This window comes from Takifugu flavidus, chromosome 11 (assembly GCF_003711565.1).
Source record: "Takifugu flavidus isolate HTHZ2018 chromosome 11, ASM371156v2, whole genome shotgun sequence".
Classification (NCBI taxonomy): domain Eukaryota; kingdom Metazoa; phylum Chordata; class Actinopteri; order Tetraodontiformes; family Tetraodontidae; genus Takifugu; species Takifugu flavidus.
The window spans coordinates 11,408,616-11,424,463 of record NC_079530.1 but is presented as its reverse complement, the minus strand read 5'-3'; the positions used below and the strand labels follow the sequence as shown (position 1 = coordinate 11,424,463).

General features: G+C 45.1%; 1 protein-coding gene across 1 annotated transcript; it reads right to left on the bottom strand.

Moving 5' to 3' along the window:
* Positions 1–8,014: 8,014 nt before the first annotated feature.
* btbd3b (BTB (POZ) domain containing 3b) lies at positions 8,015–13,882 on the bottom strand. The gene is made up of 4 exons (XM_057047948.1): positions 12,949–13,882; positions 12,115–12,205; positions 10,543–10,661; positions 8,015–10,159 (listed from the first exon to the last, which is right to left on the bottom strand). The coding sequence occupies exons 1-4, from the start codon at positions 13,257–13,259 to the stop codon at positions 9,127–9,129; spliced, it is 1,554 nt and encodes a 517-aa protein (XP_056903928.1). The 5' UTR covers positions 13,260–13,882; the 3' UTR covers positions 8,015–9,126.
* Positions 13,883–15,848: the final 1,966 nt, after the last annotated feature.

The following is a 15,848-nucleotide window of genomic DNA, read 5'->3' as shown; positions in this document are numbered from 1 at the left end:
CTAATCAGACATCAGCTTGATCTAAATACTAATGATACACATTCAGATGGAGAAACATCTGAAGCCGTTAATCACGGTTAATTCAGCTGGAGACGAACCCACAATGGCGCTGAGAAAAAGATGCTTTTATCAGGGGCTGCGTGGAGCCAGCACATATGCTCTGCCTCCCACACCCTTAATATTTCTCATGGAAACAAACTGCCTCCGCTCTTTTTTTAGAAGCAGCCAGGCTGCCTGCACTGGTTTCAAAGGGAATAACAAACGCACACGTTGTATTTTAATGTAACTATTCTAATTACTTGCTTGTTTTGCTGCATTTGAGTTCTGTTAGTACTTCCAGCTCTGTCGTCTGCAGAGTCGTGCGCACGTGTGTGTGTGTGTGTGTGTGTGTGTGTGTGTGTGTGTGTGTGTGTGTGTGTGTGTGAGTGTGTGTGTGTGTGTGTGTGTGTGTGGCCTTACACCCCCAATCTGCCATTTCAATCACAGGTGACTACCACTTGTCATCTGCTGTCAGGCCTGTTATTGAGAGGCTCCCCCAGGATGCCTCTTTGTCTTTGGGGATGGATCTTCACCCCCCCCCCTCCCCCATCCACACACACACACACACACACACACACACACACACACACCACACACACACACACACACCAATTCCTTTTCCTAGCATAATAGAGTCCTGGTGAAATATTCCAAACCTACAGCTCCGTCTGTGCGCCTCACTAAAGTGTGAGAGGCCGACACAATGGTGATACAGGTGCACCAACGTTGTATTCACGTCAACCCCACATGTTGTGTTCACTGGACAAAATACTCATGCACATTCCCGTCAAATGACGAGTGATTGTGCACGTTTGCCATGACGGGGAATTTCGTATTACTAGACAGAGTTTATTCCTGGAAATAGAAACCAGCATCAGGCGTGCGTCTTTATGGTGGCTCACACTTGTGCTTTTCCATATATAATGCATTTTATGCACCTTTGTTATGCAAAAGAGGAATGATGAAAAGAATTTCATCATTGAGAAATGGAAATCCGGCCGCCCCTCCCCCTCCCGGCGGTTATAAGTGCTGATGAGAGGTGCAGCAGTGCACACTTGGGGAAAATCCCCTCCACTCCAATCTTGCAAAAACGGCTTACTTGGCCTTTTTATATTTTATGTACCTCTTTTAGCAATAGAAGGATGGACAGGAAGACACTGATGAAAAATATTAATTATTCACATAGTGTCTTGCTTACAGTCTCACTGCTCATCCCCCAGCCGTGCACTTTTACAACACATTTGCTTACTTTGCAAGTGCAGCGAGATAATATTAAAGCTGCGTGCCTTCGTTTCTGTTCTTTCTTTGGTGAAGACATAAAAAATGTAATTAGCCTTTTGCCCTGCGGTGTTCCAAATCTACCTCAACACAAGGTGGTGGATCTACAGTGTTAATCTTGCTGTTCACAGGAAGTGGCAATGGCAGTGTTAAAATGTGGTTTTGTTCCGTCTCTCATTTGTTCCTTTTTTTATTTCTCTTTATATCTCTTTTGTGCCGAAATTGAACAAAAACCCGAAGGAAGAAATGCAGTACACGTGGCTGGAAATACCGGGTTTTCATCTGGCCCAGGCTGTGGGCTGGATGAGGATCGCTTTATGAGGTAGGGACTTGACCTCTTCGCACTGTGACACAGTGTGGATCACCTGTACACTTTAGCTGTGTCCAAAATTACCCCCAAATTCTTATATAGTGCACTAACTAGGGAGGCATTCTGTAGGGGGGTGAATGCTAAGTGAGGATGATTGTATCCTATTTAGTGCACTCCATGTATCCCATAATGCATTGTGAAAAGTAGTATACAGCCAATACTCCCTAACCAAGCGATATATCCCATCATATTTATGTCATAATATTACATCAACAAACACTCAGGGTGTTGTATATTTATTTATCAGGAGAACTCGACCAGCGCTGATGTGGATCTGGAACATATTTATTAAGTGAGAATATGATGGTGTCTAAATGCACTGGCTTAGGTCCAAAAGTGAATGTTGAGCTTATCAGTGAGTGCAGCACGTCGGCCACTCCAGCCTGCTCCCTGTTCAGTGAGTAGGTGGGAGTGTGTGATGTCACACACAGCATCAGGGAGGACGATGACACTGATGCACTTCCTGGGTCCTGCATACTGACAGTATCCTTAAAAGAGGACATCACTTCCTCTCACTGTGTCCTGTCTTCTCTTTCTCACTCTGTCATGGTTTTGGTATAAAAACTGACCTTGACCAACTAACCAGCTGCAGGGTGGCACGCCCCCCCTGTAGAGAAGAAAGATGTTATTAATACAACAGAGGGAATTGCTTTTTTACACTGTTTATTACACACAGGACACGTGAAGACATAATGAACACATGTATGTGCCGTCATTAACGAAGGTGGGTCAGGGTTGGTAAGTTGTCTGAGCATTTAGGGGTGCAGTAACTTGCTCAAGGGCACGTCAATAGTTCTCTGAAAATGTCCCAGCACCGCCCGTACTTTAGTATTCTTCTAAACCTTGAAGTGATCTCTGCAGGTATGAGACGGGTTGTCCAGCCTTTATTCCTCACACTCCCAGCAAGATAAATATTGAGTTCAGAAGGTCCTTACACATCGCTGTGAATTCCACCCACGCACACGTGCAGCGTCACCAGCTCACAATATTCCACTTCCATCAAATGTTGTCTGCATTTCATATTAATTATAAATAAAATAATTGCTCACATACTCTGGGGCGCATGGAGTGGGCCCGATCGTTCTGTTTTTAAAAATGAAACTTTTGTTTCTGGTGACCTGTTATCATTTCCAGCAGCTCAGAGTGATGCAAATGCGTCTCTCTGAATGAGAGGTGGAGATAAAAGCTCCAATTACTGATGGAGATGATGGAAGAGTATGGATCTGAAAGGTAGAAAAATGTTTAAAATGTGTTCACGTCTTACAGTCTGACACAACAGACGGTGGTGTGAAAAGGGTTTGCTCCTTCCTGATTTCTTTATTTTTGCAGGCTCGTCAAAATCTTTGAGATCACGAAACAAATTTACATTTTCTACAAAGATAACAAAAATTTTAAAAAAAGCTGTTTTTTAACGAAGGTGCAACTTAAATAGGACCTGCCTGACAAAGGGAATCAGACCAGAAGATGTTCAAGAGCCAAAAGAAATGATGGAACAAATGAGAAACTCAGTCCTTCAGTCTTATCAGTCTAGAAAAGGTTCTAAAACTAACTCCAAAGCTTGGGACTCCAGTTTGGGATTGGGATTCTAAAGCTTGGGACTCCAGCTACCACAATGAGAGCCCTTATCCACAAAGACATGGAACCTTTTCCAGGAGGTACAACCAAAATTACAACTCATCAAGAAATCACAAAGGACCCTACAACAACATCCAAAGAACTGCAGGTCTCAGGTGCCTCAGTGAAGGTCAGACTTCATAATTCCACCAGATTGGGCACACATAGCCTGCGTGGCAGAGTTCCAACAAAAAACCTCTGCTGGGCAAACAGTTTTGTCAGAAAACATCTTGACATTTGGGAAAATACTCTGTGGATTGATGAGATTAAGCTGCTTCAAGATCTGGAAGAATTGTTGTGTTAAGTGGAACCATGAATTTTGATGTCTACCAAAAAAAAAAAAAAAAGGAATAACGTCAGCCTTCGTGACCTTCAGCTGAAGCTCACTTGGGTTCCACAGCAGGACGATGATCCAAGTCCACCTCTGGACGGCCCAAGAAAAACAAAATGAAGACTTTGGAGTGGCCTGGTCAACGTCAGGACCTGAATGTGGTTGAGATGATGTGGCAGGACCTTCAAAAGGTGCTTGAAAACCCTCCAGTGTGGCTGAATTACAACAATTCTGCAAAGGACATAACTTAAACTTGTTTTTTGTGATATCCTTGACAAACATTTCAATTGGCCTGATGCTCTGAAACCTTTAAGTGCAAAAAAACGTGCAAAAAATCCGGAATGGACCGGACACTTTTTCACACCACTGGGCAGAACATTGACTTCTCCTCCTCTCAACCTCACCTGCCAATTAAATGAAACTATCAGTGTTGTTTGCTGCCAAAGTGCAGCCATTTTCTGTCACCCTGCATTTAAGCCCACGCTGACGTTTTCCTTCTTCTAAAACGTGACAAAAGGTCCCGTCTGATGCTTTAAAGCTCCTCTGAAATTGTCTTTCCATCCCTGACAGCCGAGGCAGCTGGTGCTAATTATCTCCGTTAATGGTAAGATGAGGAAAAGATTGTTTGCTTCACCAACATCAGAATCATCACCAGCTTGACAATTATGCCAGGATCTCGCAGCTGTGGGGATGTTTACGTAGACAGATCGCAGAGATGCCGCGCCGCTGTGAATTCACGCTGCTTATTCTATGATTAACAAAGGAATTAGCATATTTACGCGGAATACGAGTGTTGTCATTATGTATTAGAGCAGAATGCACCCTGGCGGTTGGCTATCGCGAGCGATACTAATTGTGTCGACACTGAGATACGGAGGGCTAAACGGTTTTTGCTAAACGAGACGTAGAAAAGGTCAGAAACAAGAGATAAAGCTTTAACAGGTTTGCCCACCCAGTTGGGTTTCAGATCCCTTCGTAGCATCTTGACTGTTATTACTTCCAGTGATTGAGACTGAATTTGCCTGCTGAGAACTGTTCCGTCTGTTGAAGGTCAAAAGGAGAGGAAACAGGCATTCATAAAATAAAATTAATTGGCTCTTCTGGGAAGCGGGACGCATCCTGTACAGCGAAATTGTGCTGACTGCGGATTTGTGGGACAAACACTTTTATTTATGCCTGTATAGCGTCTGTCTTGATTGCCAGACTCCCTGCTGCTAAGTGATAAGATTCTCCAGCAGATAGTGTCTGAATATGGAAAAACAGATACAATGCAAACCACGAATGTGCTCATTCAAAGTCTGCTTCTTTTGTACATCGAGGAAATAATTAGGCTGGAAAGGCAGCGTTCAGGTCGTGAATGGACGCTCTCTGGAACTATCTAACGTGCTGTAAAACACATCACCCTCAGCACGTCTGCCGGCCCAGATGGAGCTGGACCGTGTGTAGGGACAAACCAGTGCTGTTGTTCCGTTTCAGGCCCGGGCTGTTTCAAGTATCTTGTTTGAGAGAGCTGCAGATCATGTGTAGTACGCTCACCCTCATTATATCAGACCCTGGGGAAAGGAGGGCCCTTTACTCCATACAATCAAAGCCACGGTGCTGCCTTGGAGGACATGCTTCAGTATGAAAAGAGGCTCCAGAGTACATAGAAAAGTAGCCTGCTCAGCCCTCATCACCCTGCTCTGTGGGAAGCTGCCAACATTGGAGGTTTTGATCAAGCCTCACCGTAAGGGTTTGTGGGTGACAGGTATGTACGACTCCACGGTTGTGTGAATAAATAGCTCAATTTGCATAACACATCAGCATCAAAACCGGCTTTCAACGTGCACGTGTGAGAACTACTTTTGCCAAAGTGTACCTTCTGGAATACTTTTTCACAGGATAAATATACATTTAGACGATTTACCCATATTTTTGGTAGTACACATCACTTTGAGGTTGTTCCCAGAATCGCCATCACTGGATCTCTGGATAAGCTCTGCAGCTCCCATTGTCCAACGAAAAAAAGGAAATGATGCGGCTACTCTTTTAAGGCAATCATGTTTCACCCGATACCCGACTACCCCCAGAAATCTCAGCCATATTGATCCTTTTGACGCTGAGTGACACCACGATTAACAGGCTAATCCCACATAAAAGCTGGTCCGTCAGCCTTTTGGAGCGATTTAGCTCTGATGCTACCAATGAATAGATAAATACACTAGATAAGTGGGAAGCACAGTGGCAAGAAAAACCCTGCCATGCATCCAAAAAAGGGCCCGACCATAAGCAATAACTCCGAGATGGATCATTGACATTGATTTTGTTGGGCAGTTCTTTAGAGGCCTAGAAGGTGAAACGGAGGCGACAGAAGTAGTCATGGAGGCATTGTTTTCCTCCATCTGCATAGTGGGTCTGAAGTTTAAAGTTCTCACACGTCACCCATCGCTGGCTACACTGTCCACTGCTGAATTTAGCCAAACACCGGTCGCCTAAAGCATTTTATCATGAAATTCTAAGATTATCAGATGCAAAAATCTGCCACGGAATCCAAAACACACACAGGTACAGTCCGGGCAGGTTCAGGCTGCTTCGGGCTGCTACGAGTAAACCATCTTCAGCCTCGTCTCCAGGCACCGATGGTGGAACATTGTCTGACTCCAGCATCCCACTCCGGCCCCGAGCTGCTTCTCACACTCTTATCTGTGCTTGGAACGATGCGTCGTATTAAGAATGTTGATCAGTTGTAATCCACAGCCCTCCCTAATGACAGACTGGATCTTTTTATCCTTAATTCCTATTGAACAGTAATTAAGACCTCAGTGAGACATTCATGGGAAAGACGACCAATGTCTCCCAGATTCCCCTCACCTGCTCTAACTTGGGATTAGGGCTAAGGTACACATGTCATCACATACTCTGGTCAACAGATGCAAATCTGAAAACACTTTAAATTATTTATTGAGATCTTTGTGCTAAGAGGAAATTCAGTGTGAGAAATCCTGAAAACCGTTTGATGTTATTAGCAGATTTTGGAGGGAAATGACACATGGATACATGCCATTAAAAATTGAAGAATCAAATGGTGAAATGATACATCTCCTTTGGTGTAAAAGACAGGAAATACTCACCGAACTATTGTGAGAGGCCACCAGGGAGGGTCAGATCCCCTTTTTCAACACAGCACACGAGATCTTTCCAAGCTGTGTTTCATGAGCTGAGAGCGAGAACCAACCTAGTCAGTTAAATGCTCATAATAACAGATGCTGCCTCCTGCTTCTTTTGATTTAAACTCCTTCAATTTACATTTCAAATTATGACCTTTCAGAAGGTTTTGGGGTCAGCTGGAGAGGCCAGGTGGAGGTCTATGCTCATTAGAGTTTTAAAAACAGAGAAAATATAGTTTTCTCCGTTATCTTTCTGACAAATCATCTGGCAGAATTTGAAATGACAAAGGTTTTACTGCATTCAGCCCGTGCAGAAAATGATCAAAGGACTTTAAAGGGAGGTTCCATTGACCAAATATTGAAATGTTCCACTGTGTGCTTGATGGAGCCTTGAAAGCAGGCCTACTTCTGACTCTTGGCATATTCCCCTGTCACTTCCAGCGTGACTAATAATCGTGCTTGCAACATTAGTGCCTTAATCATGAAAAATCTGGCTGAAGCACCAGTCGTCCAACAGACTGGCTTTAATTCATCAAAGCTCTCATGCTCATTGGCAGAGTCAAACCAGATCTCTGCATTATTGAGTGCCTTGCTAATCAAATACCCACCGCAAGCTCCATGACGTTATCATCTATTTGAGCGAACCTTCACAGAGGGACGCAGTTCTCCTTGAGATGCAGCGATGGTTTTATCGTGATCATTTAGAGATGTGTTATTTAAGACAACGTGTGCAGGCGGAGAAGAATCTGCAGTTTCAGGAACAATGTCACCACATGACATTCAGAATGCAATTTGGAACTAGCTCCCCCCCCTAAATCTTCAATGAATAAAAGTAAATGCAGAAATGAGAAAGTGGAAGATTTCTAAATCAATTCATTTTCTCAGCGTGCTGTCTTTTAAATTAGAACCAGCACATTTCCTTTAGAAAGGGAATTGCTGTCTTTCCCCCCATCAGCAGCTAGACAAGAGGAAAAGGAGCTTGACTGGAACACCTGATGTGCGTCGTGTTTTCGATATTTCACGTGCTAATCTCATTCCCCTTCTATCTTTTCCTACTTGGCAGTGTGTGATTGCGATGTTGTGGAGCCATTATCTGCGTGATGCAACCTGCCCGGCAGCATTTCCGGCATCGCTGACTTTGCAGATGTCTGAGCAGGAAAAAGATTTTGCCTGTAAATATTGATTTAACATATCTCGCTGGTGACACCTGTATTAATCCACAGACGTACAAACGACTTGCACCAATTGTTTCGTTTATTTGCATCAATACTTGTACACATTCGTCGGTCTCCCAGCACTGTAGCACGTAAACACAGGACAGCAACTTCAGCGTTGTCCATTCATCGTCATCAGCAGACAGGACTGAGAGAGTTCATCCCGCAGCAGAAAAATCCACCACGTCGCAGAGAAAATCAAACCACAGAAGGTGCGCCTCATAAATTAAAACAAAATAGTGAAACATGATCTTAAGAACTTCAGTGGTAAACATCAGTGCAATTCTGTAGCATCTACCGCAAATACGGATGGGAGAAGATCACACTGGGGATGGGAGTTCAAGAGAAGTAGAAGTCTGACACTGAAGCAATCTCCCACCATCCTGCTGTAAACAGAGACCAGGGTGCCACAACAGTTAGCATTACACAGTCGATGGAAGGGAGCAGCTCTGTCCAAATACAGGCAACACAAGAATTCACCGCGATGAATGAAGATTTCCTGCAAACATTAATGAGACTAGTAGAAATTAAAGGTGGAATGATGGATGCGGGTGCAGGTGCAGGACAATATGCTACTGGTGCAGTTTCTGATGTCTCATTTGAGCTGGTGCGTCCTAAATGACCAAATGATCGATTAAACCTTAGATGGACAGTGGGTGAGATGGAGCCTTTATGATGCCAGTGGCCCAATTCAGTCATGACATGAATAACATGAGGTGAGATATTGCTGCAAAAACATGTGCATTCTATGCAAGCATAGACATAATAAGCATATTGAAGCCTATTCATTATAAACCTCTTAGTGGACAGCATTGGCCACATGTGTGGCATCATATACATTTCTGAATTTACATATATTCATATTTACATGCACGTTCAGTGCAACATATTGTTGTTTTTTTTTGCTCACCCACACATTTGGACGTTCTAACATTTAAGACAGGGGTGTGATCCTACTTAAGTGGATCATTCACTGAAATAAAAACCACACAAGACCATTTCACAGGTCTGAGCTTTTTTTTTTTTTTAACATAGTGACAAAATAAATAACACGGATTTACACGAAGCAGTAAGTGGTCATTTTCTTCTCTCTCTAAGTGCACGGAGTTAGTCTAAATGTTCACACCAGGGCCGTCAGGCATAGAAGATGAGCTCGGGAATCTGCCCTCCTTGCACCCCCGTCCCGTTGGTGCTATCAGAGGAGCACTGGAACTGAAAAGTCACTTTCCCACACTGCACCTCTGTCATCCCCTCCTGTCCGAAGTAGCTCAGCTCATTTCCGTCCAAGACCACGCTGGCTGTGTAGAAGGTGTCGGGCTCGATCTGGACCGGGTACTCGAACCACACGGGGAAAGTGTTGCTGGAGCCGTCGGAGAAGTACTTGCTGAGGTTCTGTCCCAGCAGCACTCCCTGACGCTTCAGCTCGATCTTGGCACTGTACTCTGCCGAGCCGCAACTCGATCCGTACAGTCCGAACCCGGCGATAAAGACTCTTTTATCCACGGCGAACTGTATACTGTCACAGCGGCCCCGGTAACGCCACTGGTTGCTCCGGTAGGCACAGGACTGGAATCTGTGGCATCGCTGGGGGCTCAGGCCTTTCCTGGGCTGACTCATAAACTCCAGCTCAGGCTTCTTGACTGCCGTGTACCACAGGAAGATGTCATTGGTTTCTGACAGTGTCAACACGCCAGACTGGGCTGCTCCATTAGCAAAATCATCCAGAGCCATAGTAGGGATACGTATCAGGTATATGGCTTTGCCCAGAACCTTGCGTTTGTTATCGGTGGACGATGTGATCTCCTGCCTTTGGCACTCAGCATCAGCCCAGCTGAGCGCTGCCTCGAATACGACTATCTCTTTAGTGTTGAGTGTTTCTCGCTGTAGGATGCTCTCCAGGGTCTGGGCGTCGATGTCGCAGAAGCCCTCCGAGCGTAGCGCCAGCTCAGCCTGGGCATCAATCACCTCCCAGCAACGCTGCGTCAGCTCTGGCTCCTCGAACAGACAGCTCTGGGAGAGTAAGACACAAGCGTTCTTGGCACTCAGGCTGGTCTCCAGGAAGGTGACGCAGGCACGCGCCAGGTGAGGGACAATGTACTTCTTGGCTGCGTAAAGAGTAGCCAAGACCGTGTCTGCACTCAGGTCAATCTCATCACAGTAAATGTACCTGTCGATGCAAAGAAAAAGCTTCTCTCAGCTTTACAGAAAAGGGGTTGAAAGTGTTAAGAGTTGTAGCCTTCCTGGAAATAGAAATCCCAGCTCAAATCAATCTCACAGGAGAGGACAATTTTGTCCCTCATGTGGCAGAAGATCTAAAATATAGACTGATAGAAGGAGGTGGGGGGCTAACAGGATGTCCGAGTTAATATAAAGTGATTCAGCATGAAACACAGACAAGGGAATCAAAATAAAAACAGAAAATGTTCTTTTTTTAAAGGTGGTAAAGAACTTCCATCAAACTGATGAAGCTCTCCAGCACATACAGTAATGAGAGTAAAAGAGCCGGTGAGAGGATCAGCTGAAAAAAGGGCTGCAGAAGACAACACTTACTTCAGCATCGCCAAAAATGCTGCCGGTTCCACGTCCGGAATATGGATTTCATCCTTGTTCTCGGCTAATTCGCCATAAAACATCGCATGGAACACTGAGCTGCCCACAGCCAAAACATACTGTCGGGAGGAAGAGAGAAAACAAGGTGCCGACGTGAGCGAAAAGAATCTCAGAAAAACTCAGCCGCCACTGGGTTTATAGAGGGAATGTTGGGAAGAATGTTGGGAAGAAATTAGTTCAATTGTAGCACTTGTTTCCCCCATTAAGAAATCTATTTTCCTTTAAGGATAGCCCAGTCTGCACAAATTGTGATGACTGGAGGTCTTTAACTTGTTGCTTTTCTCACATAATGAGAAAATATCAAACCCTTATTTCCCCTGAGGACAAAGTTGATAACCAAGATTGTCCATGTAAAAAAAAAAAAAGGCCAAATAGCACAAGTGCAGCGGGCAAAGCAAGAGTTCAATTTGCTGTAATTGATGACTTCTCTGAACTTATGATGAAATCAGACACAACCCATTATGATTTTAGCGACATCGTTGCTCTAATTACACCACGACGGCGCTCAGTTGTGTGTTTGTACTGGTGGGAACATCTCTTCCATTTCCAGGCAGTCGATAAACAGTCCCTATCCAGATTCAGAGCCAAATAAAAGCAGCATATTAAAGAAAAATTGCTGCCCCCACTTGGCCCTTTGCATTCATAGATGCTCCTGTGCCTTACTGCGTTCAGCTGCAAGCCATGTCCTCCATCTTAGGAGGACATAGTGTTGTAAATTAAATCATAATGGGTATCTGACATCCTGCCAAATGGACACAATAAAGATTGCAGCCTGAAAATGCCACCACCTCCCACCAGCACCTGTCCTCAGCATTAACTCTAGTGTCCTCTCTGCCCTGCTCTCTATAGTACCGTGCACTTCACCTGCTAATCACTGATAAGGCAGGAAGAACAGAAATAGGTACGCGAGATGGACGGTCAAGTCGAACTCATAGCTGCAGCATTGGCCGATTTAGTGTAAATACTATATTCAGATCCTAGCAGAGCCAGCCTAAAGGTGGGATTTAAGGCAACTAAGAACTTGTTCAGATGTGTTCAGATTTGTGTTGCTGTTAGTTAATGACTGAAAACGTATCGCTAATGTGTGCAATGGGGAGCAGAATGCATCATTGCCTTATCACTGTAATTGTCTCTGACTGGCTGCGCTTGATTAAAAGTTGAGTAATTGCAGCGTTGGCTGTGAAAAGCTGCGTTACAGCTGAGACAAAGGCCGCCGCCGCCGCCGCCGCCAGCACCTCTCCGCCGTTTTGACTGCTGAAGAGGATATCCCTCCTTGCCTGGCTGTGCCTCTGTCCTTCCGCCTGATTTGCATAAATAATTGAGGACTGTCTCCAGAAGACACATGGCTGCAGAAATGAGAGGGGAGCACAAAGGACTCCGTGGTGCCATTACAGCTGGCAAAGATCACCATTGTTTTTAGCGCTCATCTGATACGAAGGAGACCGGGGCAGATAGCTCATTTGTTAATTTCCTCCCCGCTGCCGTGACGTTACTGGCTGATGGGAGTCTTACTCTGTGTCCCGGCAGCCGCTCCGTCCTTCCATTTTGTCCCACCACAAAGTGGACATCTGCCATCAGCTCGTTGTTGAACATGACTGAGTTTCTATGAAGGGAAACAAGCAGAAGGAGAAAGAGGTGTAGTTTAGCCGCGGAAAATAAGCAAAATCTCTGATACAGAAGGAAAAAATCAATTTAAATGATTGAGACGGAGAGTTTTTTAGTATGACACGGCAACAGCCGACCGATTTCCTGACATGAACCAAGTCAAACTGGGAAACGGGACAATGGACTGACTGGAAAATCCCTAGTGTGAAAAAAATGCCTCTGACATTAAAGCTGTGTTCATATATTATTGAGTAGTGGAACATGTCAGCGGGGCGGGTAAATACCACCCATCGGGTTCTGGAGGGACAACAAAGCCGGGACAGAAAGCGGACTTTTAGCTGTGGACAGCTGGTGTCCTTTACTGACAGGCCAAGGTAAATATTGTGCTTTCAGTACAGGAAAGCGAGCCGGCGCTCGTCCGCCCTGTGTTGTGTCAGCGCGGCAGAGTCCGCCGGAGCGGGGGGGGGTGTAAACAGAGATACCCCCCCAGCAGAGGACAGAGCGGTGGGAACACCCACCGCACACACACACACACACACACACACACACACACACACACACACCACACACACACACACACACACACACGCACACACGCACCCTGAGGAGACCATACTGTTGATAATACTTTACTGTTGCACATGTCATGCAAGTTTAATAAGCATTAGGCGGAAGTGCCGCGCGCTGTTTTAACGGCTTTTATTCAGGTTATTCAGGCTGTTTCTCTCTGGCTGCACCCACCTCTCTCTGATAGTGGAGTAAAGTCCCTGCCAGTTGCAGTTCTGTATGGTGTTGTTGTTGTTCAGGTTCTGCTGCTGGTAGTGTTGCACCGTGGCGCTGGCCACAGGCTTTTTGGTGGGAAAAATGTCCGCTGCCATCTTCTTCTTCTTCTTGCTCCTCAGGGTGATGATCTCATAACAGACTGGGGGCAGCTTGGAGCTGCCGCTGGCATTCGCTTTCTTGGAGCTCTTACTCGACTTGCTTTTGACCGACTCTGGAAGCATCAAGAAGAAAGTCAGACATTTCATGTTCCTCCCCTTGGCATCGACCATGAGTGTGTTCAACTGCTGAGCAGTGGGAGCGCACGCAGAGAAGTCATTCAAGAGGAGCAGGCAGGTGCGATGGAGGACTGGGGGTGACTGGGGTATCGACTGCACTCGCCAGGGCAGTCCTCGCGCGGGGGCACCTACGGAACGATGATCTCTGCTCTGTCTCAGTTGCTTCACTCCTCTGTAAATGGGGACTCAGACTGGGAATCCAAAGGCACTTTTCCTGTGAGAAGTTTGGTCAGCTGACGGAGGGGCTCGTGGGAATCCCATCGCTGGTTGTCCAGGGTGATGGGATCAGCTCTTCAAATCACTTCTCTTCCTCAGCGCTCTCACTCGCTGCTAGGCTGGGGGCTGGTCCGACAGCTCCAGATTTAGTGTGGCTGCGGCGGACCCCACACAGGCGGCGGCTTTCATTTCAGTCCTTTTGGTTTTTAGTTTACTCCTGTGCCTCCGTCTCCCTTTGGCTGCCGGCCCGCGCTCCTCTCCAGCACTTCTTTGGCTCGCTCCCCGGGAGGAGAGGCATCTGCAGGATGTCGGCGTGGATGCTGTGGTGCTCCTCTCTCCATCCACTCCTTCTGCTGACTACGGAGATTGAATGGGAGAAGCCAGAGGAGGGAGAGCGAGAGAGAGAGAGGGGGAGAGAGAGGGGGGAGAGGGAGAGGGAGAGATCCACCCCCCACTCCTTACAGCTCTATTGCTCCACCAATGGCAGTGCCCCACATTCATGATTGGCTAATGCAGCCTAGTGAAGCACATGCTTGAATATGCAAGAGTCAATGTCTCAATTAAAGTGACAACCATTCGTTATTATTCTAATCATTATTGTCATCGTTACTGTCATTATTAGGGCACCTCCATTTTTCTGCTGTTTGTGTTTTGACTAGGGGCTCAGCATACATCCGGTAGGCATACAGAAGGAATGTTTGTCTTGTAAAGGTTAATGGAAATGCATATCTTATTTTTAAGGGCAACCTTTGTTTAATTCATGGGTTCATTAACAGCAGTAATTCATTTTAATGAGATTCATACAAAAAGATGAATTTGCATTTTGAGGGTCTTTGTTTCTTTGATTAGATTTCTGCCCCTTATCACTTTTCCAAACACAAGACCGGCATGAAAAGAAAGAAAAACATCCCACTAATGAGCTAGCTTGGTTGTTCCTAGGGTTTGATAAAGAGTATATCATATCCTGCATTTATGAAGCCCTTCAAAAATGATTTCCCTAAATAAAAATGTCATTCCCTCATCCAGGTAGCATATTTGTGTCAGACAGGAATGAATTTTAATGACATTTTCAGAAAAAGTTGCTAAATACCCAAGGAACATGTGATTAAATAGTGAAGTTCCAGATTCCAGAATCCAAATATCAATGATCAAAGTGGGCTTTGATGATAAATGGCTTTGATCATAAAGCAACCTACTATGTTACGTAACCTTGGATCACTACGTGTCATGTTGGTCGGAAAAAATATGGCAAGTAGTGACGCGAGGTTACGTAACATCGTTTGTGGATCTTTGTTGGTGCATAATGGAACCCGGACCTGCAACGGCACCGATGCCTGGCAGCGTTGCTGTGGTGCTTCTTTATTCATAAAATGCAAGAAACCCTGAATATTCTAGTCGCTGTGCTCAACACCTTACAGGGCGTGTTGCTTTAACCACATCCCATCATTGGCTGTTGTGTTATAACTTTATAATATTAATATTAGTATTAGAATATGCATGTGCATCCTTGAGATTTCCTTAATCTCTATGAGATTTCTGGAGATTTAGCTAGACTATTGTATTAATTGCCCTTTTCTGCTCCTCTAGTCTAGCTGTCTTTAGGTAAACTAGTTAAAATCCTGCAACCGCATAGCTAGCTATCCTAAGTAGCGTAAGAACCACAATTAATAGTGCATATTTGCATGTTCTACAATATTAAATCTGGAAGCCAGTGACAAAACAATCATGATGAGATAAATATAATTGAGAACCTTTTCTTGAGATTCACTGGAGCAATATTGATTTTTCCATAAACCCTAATTAACCATCTTGTGTTTGCTTTGCTGAGGAGAATAAGCCCCCCTAAGCTCCACCGTACAGTGTGTTCCACGGAACTGAGAAATGGAGCCAGTAATACAGGGCACTATATCCTCAAATTGCAGGCCGCTAGAGATGTTACCTTGGTAACCACATCCACTAGGAACAGCAGGACAATTGTTTTTTGTTTTTTTTAAAAACCACAGACCTAAAAACAAGAAGGATGCTAAAGGGAAAGTGCCTCTATGGACTAAGAGAGAAACTTCAGATTGAAATTCCTTCTGCCAATTTAAATTTTAATGGCCGTTTGGATGTTTAACGACAGCTGCGTGATCCGTCTGGCACTGTTGGCTGCGGCAGCCTGCGCTGCTTTAAATATCGCACCTCTCAGCCTTATTCTTTAATTGGGTTTCCTCTCCATTCATCAACAGAAAACAGGAATGTGTTATTCACACTTTGGGAGCTTGGTGTGAGGAGGTGGAAGCCGCGGTGCCAACTTTGTCTCGCACTGTCTCATCACTTCATCACGCATTCATACAGGAAAGAAACGCTCGAGTGTGACGGTAGTAA

What these genes read in the sequence shown, in the direction of transcription:
- btbd3b (XM_057047948.1), bottom strand. Translation starts at nt 13,259, where the DNA reads ATGGTCGATGCCAAGGGGAGGAACATGAAATGTCTGACTTTCTTCTTG. An exon ending in AGCGGCTGCCGGGACACAGA is followed by an intron (nt 10,662 to 12,114) that starts GTAAGACTCCCA and finishes TCCTCCCGACAG; the next exon opens with TATGTTTTGGCTGTGGGCAG. An exon ending in GCATTTTTGGCGATGCTGAA is followed by an intron (nt 10,160 to 10,542) that starts GTAAGTGTTGTC and finishes TTGCATCGACAG; the next exon opens with GTACATTTACTGTGATGAGA.